This window comes from Trachemys scripta, chromosome 2 (genome assembly GCF_013100865.1).
Source record: "Trachemys scripta elegans isolate TJP31775 chromosome 2, CAS_Tse_1.0, whole genome shotgun sequence".
Classification (NCBI taxonomy): Eukaryota; Metazoa; Chordata; order Testudines; family Emydidae; genus Trachemys; species Trachemys scripta.
The window spans coordinates 126,670,189-126,686,172 of NC_048299.1; the positions used below are offsets into that span (position 1 = coordinate 126,670,189).

Below are 15,984 nucleotides of genomic sequence, written 5' to 3' on the forward strand. Positions count from 1 at the left end.
CAATTCCCAGTACTTTATAGATTCCCCAAGACTGTATATCAATCAAAATTTTCTAGCAGGAAGAATATTTTTTTTCCCAATTGTTATTAGGCATTTACATTTCTACATGCAGACAAATACAACCAGTTCTGAGGATTTTTAGTTTCACTTATTCAAAAGCACTAAGAATCTTTAGAGAGGAAGGAACACAAATAAAGAGGGATTCCCGCCCCCCAGAGCAATGATGAGAGGAAGCTTTTCTTTTAATAGCTTGGGTAATGGCAAGTTTGCTCTTTGTTTTAATGACTGTTTAAAAATCAGGCCCTTTTTAGGGAAAAATAAGGTCACATAGTTCTTTCTCTTTCACTCTCTGGCTGGAAATCCAAAAGAATATCCCTTCAGGAAAAATAAAACTGCCCCACATTTGGAAATGGTGTTACAAATGTATTTCATCCTGGGCAGCTCTACTTTTATGTGTGATCAAATCTAACTAGAAATCCAGGGTTTCTTGGCCAGCAAGGGACTTGCAAGGTTAAATCTTTATTAAAAGGATGTCAGCAATATTCTCCCTAGATGCTACCAGCAAGAAAGCTGTTGTATTATCACAGTGGACTTGGTAAGGTCTCTAGTGGTAAATGTGTTTTTGATTGCTGATAAACATATGGCAAAATGATTGCTACTGCAGTCAACGTTTACTCCAGCTGGGAGTGAATGACCATCAAACACAAGGAGGGCTGTGGGGAGGTGAATAGTGCCCTGCTGTTATACCTGTTAACATGATTTTCCTGAGGCCCTTCTCGCTGCTTCACAATTTTAAATACAGCAAAACCCAAAGGTTGCATTAACCAATTCCCCAAACAGAAAAAAGAAGCCTCTAACTCGAGGTCCTATGCTAACAACTACAGTGCAACTCCTTACCGAATACTTTCTGCATTATGCATGGGAATCTCACTGAATCTTGATTTGGAGACCAGAATTTTGACCCAAACTAGGTAAAGTAAATAAAATAAAATACGTGTGAGGGTCTCCTTGAGAAATTCCAACACCCGTTAAACATCCTGGGTTTTTTTTGTTTTTTTGTGGGGGGGAGGGGAGATAGGGACAGAATTAAGCTCCTGTTCCAGATTTTAATGAATCAAGGGATTTTATACCTACATATTTCAAATCTGGCAACAATGGTGATGGAGGATCACTGTCCATGTTGATACTGAACTTCCCATTAAGCTCAATGTTACAACAAAGAAACGCCCCATTTTAAAGTCTTCTTATAGTTAAATTTTCAAAAAGCTCAGATCCAATTTAGGCACAAAGAGAAGTGAGGAGACTTTCAAAAGCTCAGCCCCTTGAATGATGAGTTCTTTTGAAAACCGGCCAGAAGTGTCACAAGGGGACACGAACTCTTGAAAATCAAGCCGTTATATGGGTGCCTACATGGGACCCGAGCTCATTTGAAAAAGTGATCCCCAAAGTGCATACTGAACAATTCAATAATTGCCCCGATTTGTTATGTAATTTTGGTCCCCAAATCTAATTTTTTCCCAGGCATACACATATGCAAGTTCCATTGAAATAAATGAAGGTTCTGTATGTGTATATTTAAGGCAGAATGGCTCAGTCATTATCTACTTTAGATTAGTAAACATGGGCAAAACACTGGAGAGAGAGCAAAATGCGAGGATAGTGTTTGAGCAGCACCAATGCCTAATGAATGCGTTCTCTTATAAAAACAATTTTCGCCAAGTGTTGGTATTTATTTTTTCCATTTTGATCTCAATATTGGAGGAGGTACTAGCATTTCTTCTCATGACACAAACTTGAATAGACGGGCAGAAAGGCAAAAGCTTTGGGCCTCACAAAATCAATACACACCAGAGAGAAACCTGGCTTCTGTTTCTCAGCATATGGGATGAAACTTGGAAGTGGTGTATGCCGAGAGTTTAGTTGGAAAGTTTCAAAATAGTGGTGAAAAAAATTAATGGGAAATGTCAATGAAAAACAGATCCTGGCTCCACTGAAGTAAATGACAAAGCTCCCGTTGACTTTAATAGGGCCAGGATTTCATTCCAAGAGTTTATCAGAAAGTATTATAGATTTAGACTGAAAAAAATTGGACCAATTCAAGTACACCACCCCAGCTCTTATCAAAGAAATGAAGTAAAGAAACACTAATGAGAGAGAAAGCATTATATAACACTGGGGTATTGGCTGGCCACTCAATGTTCACTTAGAGACTTCCCAGCACTCTTTAAAAGTTTTCTACTGCTTAGGAAACAAAGTGGATACTTATGGCTGTTAACTTGACAATGCTAAAACAAGAATTAAGATTAAAAGTGAGTTTCAGTTAAGATTTTTATGTAGGGCACAAGTATAACCTTTACATTTGTTGCTTAGTATGTTATTTGAACTCCACTCCTTTAAATATCTGGTTTAATGAAGGCAAAGCACATCAATGAAATTTCCTTTCCTCACATTTAGAAAAGGTGGCTGGTATATTTTCAGTGTGATATTGTAATAGCAACGAATAATAGCACATTCATGTCCTCCTTACCATGACAAAAAGTGGACATTTATAATTATTGTGTCATTTATTTTTGAAACTGTTCTGTTCATTACTTAAATCACAAGGACAGAAATTTGTTCTCTAGTCTCATATCTGTTCTTTTCCTGTGAGGCTGGTATTGTTTTACTAGAGTTTAACCTCTAAAGGATATGTTAATACATAGTAAGGTTTTAGAAAGAACATTGATGTTTGATAATGGTTCAGCTTATTACACAGTATTATTTCTATAGTTTACAAAAAAGATCTGTAAAAACTCATGCACAAATCTTAATCTTTGGTCATTTCCTCCAACAGTCCTAATTTACACTGTATTTTTCTTGTTAGGATTAAGGTAACAAATTTGCATCGATTCAGAATTTTGATTAAATTTTCTCCCCCGGTTGGGACCCTTGGATTTAAAAATTAATGTTAAGCAGATGGCTGTGCTTATGTATCCATTAAAATTGGGGATTGCTCTTAAAGCGATTGTCCGCTATCTATCTAGCAAGGTTTTAAGACTCTGACATCATCAAAAATTCCCAATCAGAATCAGAATATGGTTTTGGACAACATGTGTCCTCAGCCAGAATCTAACAGGACAACATACAAAACATAGCTCCAAAGGGGTGCTAGGACATCGCTAAGACATCAAAACACTAATGGTCATGTTAAGCATGCTGCTTTTTGTACACAGTCAAATGATAAGATATAACTGTTTGTCCATTCCCTGCAGGAACTATATCTATTCACCCCTGTGTGAGCAATAGCTCTCCATCAATTATTCAAATCCACAAGTGGACTTCTGCAGAGTTTTTACTGGAAGCATTAATTAAATTGTCTGTTGACGCTGGACTGAGAAACACTATTATGATTTATGGTACTGGGGGGTGGAGGGATGGGGCGGGGTAGAGTCCTATATGTTAGACCAAGTTAGATTCCCTCCTTGAACTGAACAAACAACAGAAAGCAGGAGATACTTGGAGTCAGATGTTCACCGAAAGCTCAGGGCCAGATTTTTCAAGCACTCAGCACTCACAATCAGGGTCAGATTTTCAAAAGGGCACCCATCTAGGTGCCTGTATGAAGAGCAGATTTTTGAAATGGTTTAGTACTCAGCCACGACTATGGGGATACTTGTGGCCAGATTTTCAAAATAGCTCAGCACGTTGCCCTTGTAGATTGAGACTGGACTCCTAGATAGTTAACAAACATAAAAAAAACAATCACTTCTGCACTAGGGTGTAAATAGTTTAGCCAGACATATCTTACTGCTGATATCCCGGTAACTCTGTGGAACAACTTGCAGATGAGGAGTGATTAATAAGATTTGGACTGTTCATCTTAGAAAAGAGATGACTAAGGTAGGGACACGATAGAGGCCTATAAAATCATGAATGCTATGGAGAAAATGAATAAGGAAATATAATTTATCCTTTCACATAACACAAGAACCAGGGATCACCCAATAAAATTAATAGGCAGCAGGTTTAAAATAAAGATAGGAAGTACTTCTTCACACCATGCACAATCAACCTGTGGAACTCATTGCCAGGGGATGTTGTGAAGGCCAAAAGTATAACTGAGTTCAGAAAAGAATTAGATAAACTGATGGAGGTTAAGTTCATCAGAGGCTATATGCAACCCCACTCTCTGGGTGTTCCTAAACCTCAGGCTGCCAGAAGCTGGAACTGGACGACAGTCCTACTTGATAAATTGCCCTGTTCTGTTCATTCCCTCTGAAGCATCTGACACCAGTCACTGTCAGAAAAACAGGTTACTGGGCTAGATGGACCATTGTTCTGACCCAGTATGGCCGTTCTTATGTTCTTAATGACAGAGGTTTAACTAGGGTGACCAGACAGCAAGTGTGAAAAACCGGGACAGAGGGTGGGGGGTAATAGGCGCCTATATAAGAAAAAGCCCCAAATATCAGGACTGTCCCTATAAAATCGGGACATCTGGTCACCCTAGGTTTAACAGAGCAAGCAGTCAAATGCAAAGTGAGAGGCTGATAGGATTTTCTTGTGTTTATTTTAAAAGACTTTATTTTTATTGAGGATTACTTTCATTTAAAGTAATGACATATTTTAACTTGGAATAAGTGGAGGAAAAAGAGGCCTGAATTCTACATGTGAAAACTGAATTGATTCCTGTGTAAGACAGAAATAATTCCACAGTGGATGAAATAGCATTTAATGGCAGTTTATATGTTCATGGCATTGATATTAGATGTAGCATTGCAGTCAATCCTTCTGCCAATACATCCATAACGAGATGCTCAGTTGATGAACACTGGTGTAGATCCATTGACTGGAGTAGAGTTATGATGATTTACACTAGCTGAAATTTCTGTCTAACAGTATAAAACATACATACCAAATGAATTTGTGGTTTCTATGACTAGTAAAGCAAATTACTTGGAGGCATCTGAGATGGGGAACTTCCCAATGCTAACAGTAGGCCCAATGGCCTGGGACATTTTCACTTTCCCAATCAGATAATATTAACTGGCCAGTGGACAAAGAAGATAGTGAATGGACATTCACAGTAAAAGGTTACCCTGAATAGTCTGTCTGCTTTAAATTTCTTCAAGGCAGTCACACAAATAAAAAATATTCCTGTATACAAAGATACACTGATAAGAATGAAAAAATTTCCCACAAGCTCCCATCATGGTTAATAATGCATCTAGATGCCACTGACGGTGCTTAACAATGGAAAGATGACATTACTAGATTACTTCTCTGTTTACTTGAGCCCTGGAAGCATGGTCTTACCTGAGCGATTATTAGGAGACATGCGCACTGGTGAGATGGAGGGCGTGCGTGATGAAGAGTATGGTCTTTGCCGATCCCGCTCTATTGTTGAAGATGAGGCTACAAAGTGATACTGTGACCATCCATCCTGCATGAGGACAACATCAAACATTGGGACAGGTTTCAGTGAAAAAGATGCATATATACAACACTCCATTTAATGTAAATAATATTTCTATTTAATTAGTGTTTTCACTAATTATTATGAATACTCAGTTACAATAATTACGTATTAGCTCACAACGGCTACTCTGTTCTCCAGTGCTAGGCTGATTTACTCTGCCAATTTACAGCATGCCAAGTATGCTCAATGCTACAAAATATAAGATGGTGCTCAGGGTCTGTCCACACAACAGGGTAATGCACTCTATGGGAGAATGCGGAGGCGTGATTTCTAAAGTGCACTGATGTGTTGCACATTAATTGGTATGTGGAAACCCTGCTGGTGCACTCTAAAAGTTCCCTGACATAATGCTGTTAAATCACACTAGGGAATTATTAGTGTGCACCACTAGGGTCCACGTGGACCAATTAATGCACAACATGTTAGTGGATTTTATAATGCACACCCTCCATAGTGCACATTTCCCCACTGCATAGACAACCCCCAGACACTACAATGTATCCCCCAAAATACCTACAACAGACACAAAGACACAATCCTTTTTAGGACTGTGCAAAATTATGCAGAATTTGAATACAATTTTAGGCATTTTCATTCTGCCCTTTTTCACACCTCTACTTTTCCTGAAATGTCATAAAAATGATAACCCAGCTGTGAAAATATGCAAAATCATGATATTTTGTCTGTTTTTACAGTGTAAACATTTTTTCCTCAAAAACAGTTCTATTACAAAGGAACATTTTAATTTTGCAAGAAAATGTTAAATGGCTAGATGAGCATTCAAGCCTTTTGAATTTTGTGTAAATATTTCACACACCCTCTAGTCTAGTTAATACACTGAGACTGTTCAGCTGTTTGTTCATAACTGGGAAACAAGAGTATGTTCTTTACTATGTTTTATTATAATATAATGCCCATTTTCCCAGCCCTGTTTTCTCTAGGGTGCACAGAAAAAGTTGCCCTTTGTATTTGAAATTGAAATGTGTAATGATATGAACATTTCTAAGTTAGCGGCTGTTCAAGTTCATATTACTGAAAATGACTTTATTTGTTCAGGAGTCAAACACTGGAGAGCCTAAAGCTGCTTTATGGTCTAACATAACATAACATAAATACTAAACAGTAACATTTTTTCTTAATTAATTAAACTAGCATGAAAGCATAATGAGAGCTAAAATGGCTATCAGTAGCTCTGATATTGGACTCCACTATATTATTTCAGATGCCACAAAATATTTACTGATGAAATATCTTTATCATCTGTAAATCTTGTGCCAAATCTGTCATGTAAGTTTACCAACTTGGGCACAAAATCTACTTGCCACTCTTAAGATAACACTTTACTTAGTCCTTGAAAAAAATGCTTTCCAGGGACCTGATCCAACTCCCATTGACCTCAAGGTCAATGTCCCTAGTGAGGAAGCAAAAAGAATTTTGCAAGGCTGATATAAGTGTGATTAAAAATATGTTTTATAAACATTGTTAAAAACTGGCTCCAATTTCCCTCTTAATTTGGCTATTGTGCTATATGAAAAGTAATTGCCACCACCTGTACTTTCAGAACACTCTGCTGAGGAAAAGTGATGCTGTTTTTCTTTTTTAAACAGCAAAAGCAAAGAAGATGCTTGCTTATTGGATTTCTATCTATACATAATATTGATAACTTGAAATAGACACACTCAATGTACAATTAAAAGCACTGAATGCACATCTCTTCCCTCTATGTTGTTTGCATAGTGCATTGGTAGGTGGCTGTGTGTCAACTGTGAAATTACAACACACGTTTAAAACGAAAATTAAAAGAGTGAAATTTGGGTCATAGCTTTTGAAGATGGGTCCATTATTTTCATTGGCGTGGCTAGCTATAGAGCATTTGTTCATAAAGGAAAGTGATGTTTGTGCCTCTTCACAGGATCTATATGTCTCCAGGCAGTGAAGGGTCACATAGAAAATGTAGGGAGAAAAACAGAGAGCCAATAAAGAATAGTAAGAATTACTAGAAAATGTCAGTTAATCCTTATTACCAATGATAAGAAAGAATTTTCTAAATCCAGTCAATCATCTCCAGCAAGCAGATGACTTAGAAGCATTTATAAATCCATTGTATGCCCACATCTTGAATACTGCATGCAGATGTGGTTGCCCCATCTCAAAATAGATATATTGGAATTAGAAAAGGTTCAGAAAATGGCAACAAAAATGATTAGGGTATGGAATGGCTGCCATATGAGGAAAGATTAATAAGACTGCAACTTTTAAGCTTGGAAAAGAGACAAATAAGGGGGGATACGATAGAGGTCTATAAAATCATGACCGGTGTGGAGAAAGTAAATAAGGCAGAGTTATTTACTCCTTCTCATAACACAAGAACTAGGGGTCTACAAATGAAATTAATAGGCAGCAGGTTTAAAACAAACAAAAGGAAGTATTTTTTCACACAATGCACAGTCAACCTGTGGAACTCCTTGCCAGAGGATGTTGGAAGGCCAAGAATCATAGAATCATAGAAGATTAGGGTTGGAAGAGACCTCAGGAGGTCATCTAGTCCAACCCCCTGCTCAAAGCAGGACCAATTCCCAACTAAATCATCCCAGCCAGGGCTTTGTCAAGCCTGACCTTAAAAACCTATAAGGAAGGGGATTCCACCACCTCCCTAGGTAACCCATTCCAGTGCTTCACCACCCTCCTAGTGAAAAAGTTTTTCCTAATATCCACCCTAAACCTCCCCAACTGCAACTTGAGACCATTACTCCTTGTTCTGTCATCAGGTACCACTGAGAACAGTGTAGCTCCATCCTCTTTGGAACCCCCTTTCAGGTAGTTGAAAGCAGCTATCAAACCCCCCCTCATTCTTCCCTTCTGCAGACTAAACAATCCCAGTTCCCTCAGCCTCTCCTCATAAGTCATGTGTTCCAGCCCCCTAATCATTTTTGTTGCCTTCCGCTGGACTCTTTCCAATTTTTCCACATCGTTCTTGTAGTGTGGGGCCCAAAACTGGACACAGTACTTCAGATGAGGCCTCACCAATGTCGAATAGAGGGGAATGATCACTTCCCTTGATCTGCTGGCAATGCCCCTACTTATACAGCCCAAAATGCCGTTAGCCTTCTTGGCAACAAGGGCACACTGTTGACTCACATCCAGCTTCTCGTCCACTGTAATCCCTAGGTCCTTTTCTGCAGAACTGCTTCCTAGCCATTCGGTCCCTAGTCTGTAAGAGTGCATGGGATTCTTCCATCCTAAGTGCAGGACTCTGCACTTGTCCTTGTTGAACCTCATCAGGATTCTTTTGGCCCAATCCTCTAATTTGTCTAGGTCCCTCTGTATCCTATCCCTACCCTCCAGCGTATCTACCACTCCTCCCAGTTTAGTGTCATCTGCAAACTTGCTGAGAGTGCAGTCCACGCCATCCTCCAGATCATTAATGAAGATATTGAACAAAACCGGCCCTAGGACCAACCCCTGGGGCACTCCATTTGAAACCGGCTGCCAACTAGACATGGAGCCATTGATCACTACCCGTTGAGCCCGACGATCTAGCCAGCTTTCTATCCACCTTATAGTCCATTCATCCAGCCCATACTTCTTTAACTTGCTGGCAAGAATACTGTGGGAGACCGTATCAAAAGCTTTGCTAAAGTCAAGCAATAACACATCCACTGCTTTCTCTTCATCCACAGAGTCAGTTATCTCCTCATAGAAGGCCATTAGGTTAGTCAGGCATGACTTGCCCTTGGTGAATCCATGCTGACTGTTCCTGATCACTTTCCTCTCCTCTAAGTGCTTCAGAATTGATTCCTTGAGGACCTGCTCCATGATTTTTCCAGGGACTGAAGTGAGGCTGACTGGCCTGTAGTTCCCCAGATCCTCCTTCTTCCTTTTTTTAAAGATGGGCAGTATATTAGCCTTTTTCCAGTCATCCGGGACCTCCCCCGATTGCCATGAGTTTTCAAAGATAATGGCCAATGGCTCTGCAATCACATCCGCCAACTCCTTTAGCACCCTCGGATGCAGCGCATCCGGCCCCATGGACTTGTGCTCGTCCTGTTTTTCTAAATAGTCCCGAACCACTTCTTTCTCCACAGAGGGCTGGTCACTTTCTCACCATACTGTGCTGCCCAGTGCAGCAGTCTGGGAGCTGACCTTGTTCGTGAAGACAGAGGCAAAAAAATCATTGAGTAAGACTATAACAGGGTTAAAAAAAGAATTAGATAAGTTCATGGAGGATAGGTCTATTAATGGCTATTAGCCAGGATGGACAGAAGCTGGGAATGGGCAACAGGATGGATCACTTGATGATTACCTGTTCTGTTCATTCCCTCTGGGGCACTTGGCATTGGCCATTGTTGGAAGACAGGATACTGGGCTAGATGGACCTTTGGTCTGACCAAGTATGGCCACTCTTATGTTCTTGTAAGATGTGCCCTTCAAGCTCTAGAGCCAATGATGATGTTAAAACCCGATACTATTTTCAAGTGTACAACTACTGTTTTTTCTTACTGTTAAACCAAATTGGAAATGATCAGACACTACTTAAAGCACACGGAGACATAAAACAAGAGCTAAGAGTTAAAAGTCTTTGAAATGTCATAACGTATAGTTTAATTCCATTTATCTTACCTATTTATCCCCACCCACAGTTCAGGATCTTACACAGTAGTCTCAGAAAACTTTATAAATAAAATTTTACCAGGTACACATCTTAGTTAATATTAACTTACATAATAACTTATCCTCTATGAGAATCACACACTTATTACTTTGAAATCTTTGATCCCAGTGAGGAGCACTGATCCACTCTTCCCTTTTTCCGTTCTCTTGAGATTAGCAGTTCTCATGGGACTGGCGGCAGGCTTTTCACATTTCTAATTATTTTATTTAAAAGTGACAGATCTGCTAGCCCAAGCGGAGGAGACGTGAGGGCAGAAGTGGGGAGCAGGCCACCCTCTGGGGAGATCTGATGTCAAAGGAGGGAAATGACCATCCAGCACTCTCCACCTGTACAACGAGGTGACATTGATGCTACAGTTGACTTGCAGGTCTCTGGACTGCTGTATGAAGAGCAAAGAGGCGCATCAAAGGGATGAGGCAAGCTTTCAAGATTTTCAGCCCTCCCTACAGTTAGAGTGAGCACACAAATTGCGGTGCATACAGCCCTTGTTGGGACCTCCTTATCTCTATCTCTATGAGGAATATGGTGGAAGGATCCTTAACCAAACTATGCAGAGCTTCAAAAAAGTGGGTGCTTCATAAGACAAGTTTTATTAGAAGGGGTGGTTTTTTCCCAGGTTTTACTATGATGGGTGTTTTTTTTAGTTTTTTAAATCCCTGTCCACACTGCACATTGAAAGTGTGCCAAAACCATGCTGGCTACAAGCCTGCTGGAAAATGACTAGTAAGTACAGTTCTAATTCTTGTGGAGACGAACTTTCAAATACCAATAGCAAGAGGGTGTTTTTCTTTTGTTTTTTTTTAGCACAGGGAAATTCTACATGACCATTGCTTTTAACCTCCTCCTTTCTCTCTCACACGCATATTCACACACATAGAGAAGAGCATTATTCTCACTATAAAATAGAGATAATTAATTTTTTAAAAATGAAGGTATTAATTGTTCTTCAAACCCTTTAAAAAATCCATTTAATCCCATTTAGAAATCAATTAACAACACTAGAGGCTTTAGGATCTTAAATGTTCTGTGCCAGCTGAAAATGGTACATTTTGTTTCATGTTCATCCTGTATCATGACATCTCTCTGAAGTATCTACAACTGGGGTTGACGTTGCTCTCAGTTGACCAGGGAAAAATGGCAGCTTTCTGCTTGCCTACTGCATCGCATACCTGAATCCTTCTAGCATTCTACTGGAAAGTGAATGTTACCCCTCCCTCCTGTACAGTACCACAAACTTGCCATAGCAATGACATCTGGCGCCAGTTGGGTGAAGTTCCTTTGGCACTTCAGAGAACACCAAAAGTTTCTTCAGGCATTACAATGGTTCTCAGCAGTGAAGGGGTTACATCTAGTTGTAGTTGGACTGCCAGTAGATATGAAGCTTGGTTGTACAGGAATTATTCCCCTCATCACCCAAATGTTTTTCTCTCTGCTGAGAGCAGCTCCAGCTATAGGTACTTCAGAGAGTAGAATCTGGGACTCAAAGTGCAATTTCAGTTGACAGTGTAACTTTTAGAATCTCCAGGATTGCAAGGCCCCAAATGCTTTAAATTCCTCTTTGATTAATATAAATGTACAAATAGACAGAAGGGAAAAATCTTAGAGCTCTGGGGAGACTGATGTGATTGATAGGGGGAAGACTGGTCTTGGTGCTAATGCAAATAAATGGGAGTCAAGAGATACCATTCTAGGCTCTGCCATGGACTCTGTGCAACCTTGGACAAGTCACTTACCCTCTGTGTGCCTCTCAATTAAAGACACTGGGCTCAATTCTCCTTTCACTTAAACTGGTTTTACACAGTGCAAATCCATTGCTCAATGGAGCGACTGCTGATTTACACTGAGTTAAGTGAGAACAGAATGAGGCACTATAACACCTTCTGTCACACAGGGGGTTGTGAGTCATAATTTATGCATGTTTGTAAAGCACATTAAAATCTTCAGCCATAAAGGCACTAAAAGTATGTTCAAAGAATTAACAGAGTATGGGCTAGATACTCATCCAGTGTAAACTGGCACAACTCTATTGAATGATTTCAGTGGAGCTATGAGGATTTATACCAAATGAGGGTCTGTCCCTATAGTCTATCCTATGTGACTGTTGTCCCATATCTACACACGTTAGAGCCTTTGTTAACAAAATTGGTCCATTTTTTAGTGCATCTGAAAATGAAAATAAAAGTTTTGCCATTTCAATATCAGAGCAAAAAGATGATAAGGAGCCTCTTATACCAGCCACCCTCTCCTCTCCCCCAACTCCTCTATTCAAAACCAATCTACCATCACATTTCACTTTATTGGAGTGCTTCAATTTTTAGTACAGTGAAACAAAGTTATCCCAAACATTAATATAATTATAAATATCATTATGAGCTCAGATTGCTTTTGATTAGCCATATTACAGTCGATACCACTGTCACTGGATGATAATGTTCAAATAGTGCTTTCTGACAGATTTTTTGCATGTGTCTGACAGGCCGCCATAATACCCCAAAAGCTGAATACTTTTAATAAAATCTATCCTTAGCTCTCATCTGCTCCAACTAAAGAAATTTCTTTCCATTTTTAAGGTAAACAGTTTCTAACAAATTCATTAAAACTATTCCCATCAACAATTCCAGAAGCTATTAGTGTTAAATATTTCAACTAATTTTTAAGAGCCAAAAGGGATTATGTTGATTTTAATGCAGAAATAAATACCTGACAGGCTGGTTACTTTCATTAGTTTGTTTCAGCTCCAGTGCCTATAATGACATTTAATTAAATTGATTTGGATACTTAAAGGTACAGTATATAAGGGTCTCCTAAAGAGAACAAGTGCTATCTTCAAAAGCAAAGTCTGCGTGCAAGTGTTTTTCAGAAACCAATCTGCCATCAGCCTGATGTACCAAAGGAAAAATAGGACAAAAAGATTTGATAAACTGGAAAGAAAATCAGTGTAATTCTGTTATAGAGGGGATGCCATTGTTAACTGCCAACAGCTAGTTAACAGGTAGCAACTGTGTACCTAAAGAAATCACAAATAACCAAAGTAGGGTAATGTCATATTAGCCCTCAGCAGCTGTTCAGAGGTTCCACATTTTGCACTATATTTTGATTATGCCTATAATGACTATCTATTTTTCCTAAGTAATATGAAGGCACTAGGAGAGGGCATGTATTTATTGCAGCTAGATCAACATTGGCATATATCCAGTTATGTGTTGTCAGGAATCCGGCAGCGAATAACTTTTAAGTGGAGAGCTATGCATAACAGTTGTGGAGAAAAACAGAACAAGAGTTTAGAACTAATCATTTTTCATAGGCTTCACACTTGTGCCAGTACGTCATCGCTCTGCTGAGCTCTGAGTCATTACGAGATTCAATCATTCTCCTCTGATCCACAGCAGGTGATTATTTTGTCTGGTATTAGGTGGATTCATGCATTATAAGTAACATTAAAAGACTATGTCAAATGCCTGTTGCAACTTCTTTAGTTCTTGTTATCTTTCAAAGATATGTCTTGGTCAGGGAGAGGGTATATAAACCCTGCTACTTCAGCCTGAGCTGGCCCCCCTCCCACACCTGACTCGATCCTGATTTTAGTATGCACTGTACAAACATAGTGAAAGATAGTCCCTGCCTGCCACAAAGAGCTTACAATCTAAATAGACAGGACAAAGGGCAAGATGAAAGAGGGAGAAAATGATTTTCCCAAGGACAAAGAGCAGACCAGTCGTGGAGCTGAATAGAACCTGTAGGCCTTGCTGGAGCCCTAGGCATAACTAACAGTATGAACCGAAGGCTGTCAACCAGAGTGGGCCTGGTCTTGGCAAAATGGCAACACACAAGGTATTAGCCAACCAAGTCAGCATATTCCTGATCTGAGGGGATGGTACAGAAGCACCCACACCTCTCAAGTAACTACATAAACAAATTCCCCAAGAGTGGGTATAAGAACACACTGACCTCTCATAAGACAAGGATGGAATAACAGGATAATGGATGAGGTTGTTTCATTTGATCTAGCAGGTACAAGATATAAGGATGGTAACTAACAACATATGGAATGTAAAATGTAACTTGTTTGTATCAATGTATAAAAGGAGAAGACATAGGAGGCGCAGCTCTGTACTGGCCTAGAGGACAACATCGTGCTATGTTGATCAAACTGGTACGTTGTCGTGGGCACACATGTGTTAGTGTACCTGTAACTCCCATGGGGCAAAAGTACCATGCTTTGTCAACAATAAACCTGACAATGCTTTTCACCACAGAACAGAGCTGGTGGTCTTTCTGTATGAGTAACATCAAAATCTGCTGAATCAACGCGCTGTGCTCTCTGCTAGTGCAGCTACCATCACAGCTCCAAGAACAATGGCACTAACAGCATTAACAACACTGCAGCACTAGCAACACTTAGCAACATTAACAACAGAACCAAGTTCTCCTGACTATAAGTCCAGAGCCCGACCTACTAGACCACACTGCTGCTATTAGAATCAGTTAGCAGCAAAAACTGAACAACATGGTTTTAGAACTCAGTTTAGTTTGGTTGTACAGAAGTTAATGATCCTACTCAAGTTTAATCTCAAGTACTGTCTCTTAACCTTCCCCTGCTGTGATTTCAATGTCAAATTTCCGTTCACCTCCCAAAGTAAAATATCATTATAAAACTACTATCCTCTAATAACATCCTCCCAAAAATGACATCACACCACTGCGCAATGCTGACTGGCTTTTGTTTTGAGAATATTCTTATAATACCTCTGTAAAATTTATACATGGAAGCATATCTCTGAGAATTCCATAATGTTTCAGCAAACTCTATTCTAAGTGACTTAATCAAAATCAAAATGAAGTGTAGTTATTTCGGCTGATCAGAAGGCAAAGATGCTGCTTATTTACTGGCAGAAAACTACCATTTTTGCAAGTTGTGCCATTCCCTGGCTCTGATTAGTTTTAAGGTTCATACTAGTATAATCACTTCATAGTTATTTCTTAATAGCCTTGCAGTGTAAAAATTCCTGCCCTATGACTAGTTGATAATCATTAGCAATCAGGTGACAGTGATTTGCATAAACGTGTAGGGTTTTCAATAACTGTCATGAATATGCAGATCCTTGACTCTTATTGAGGCCTGTACTCTGATTACTGCCTTCAGAATTACCAAAGAGTTTGTCAGAAAGAAAGACACCAACTCCTGTGGTGTCCCGGTACAGAAGAGAAGTAACGACAACAAACATCATACTATGAAATTACTGAGATAGAAACTATTTACAAAATATATATTTTAAAACTTTCTAACATTCTATTTCCTCCTTCGGGCCCAATACTGTTCTGCCTGGAATCAACAGGAATTTTGCCATTCAACAAAGCAGGATTGGAACCTTCTTCTTGTTCCTCTTCCTTGCCTATGAGCCAGCATTTTGCTATTGTCATCTTATTTCATTGTAAATATGACATTTCCAGTAATGATATAATATGGTAAAATACCAGGGTAGCCACGTATGAGAGAACTACACCCAGCAAGCTGATGTTAGAAATAGAAAGTGATAGGGTATATGATACTGTAACAAACAAGTGCATTATGTTGACTGAGCTTACTTTGGAACTCAGCAGGAAATTGCTCTCAGTTGTTAGTGTTACATCTTTTTCATGCTGAAGCTTTACTGTCAGGCTAAGTGGAACATTCCTGGCTGGTGTGCACTAGTGTGACATTGTCTAAATTAAAGGATAAAGCTGATGTGAATGAAGTCAAGTCTCATCAGACTGATACAATTCTGGGCATCTTTTCACTTGCAGTTTGTTGTCCTGACACTAATAAGACCCAACAGCTATTAGAACTGAATCAGATTATCTACATATATTGGCA

At 39.3% G+C, this 15,984-nt stretch overlaps 1 protein-coding gene across 4 annotated transcripts in view; it reads right to left on the bottom strand.

The window, feature by feature from the left end:
• CTNND2 (catenin delta 2) overlaps positions 1–15,984 on the bottom strand; it is a 1,151,766-nt gene that overhangs the window by 18,914 nt on the left and 1,116,868 nt on the right. For all 4 annotated transcript variants that reach the window (XM_034761543.1, XM_034761542.1, XM_034761544.1 and 1 more), the window contains one exon: positions 5,296–5,422. In XM_034761543.1, the coding sequence (XP_034617434.1) occupies positions 5,296–5,422 (127 nt within the window). The remainder of the gene's footprint in view (positions 1–5,295; positions 5,423–15,984) is intronic.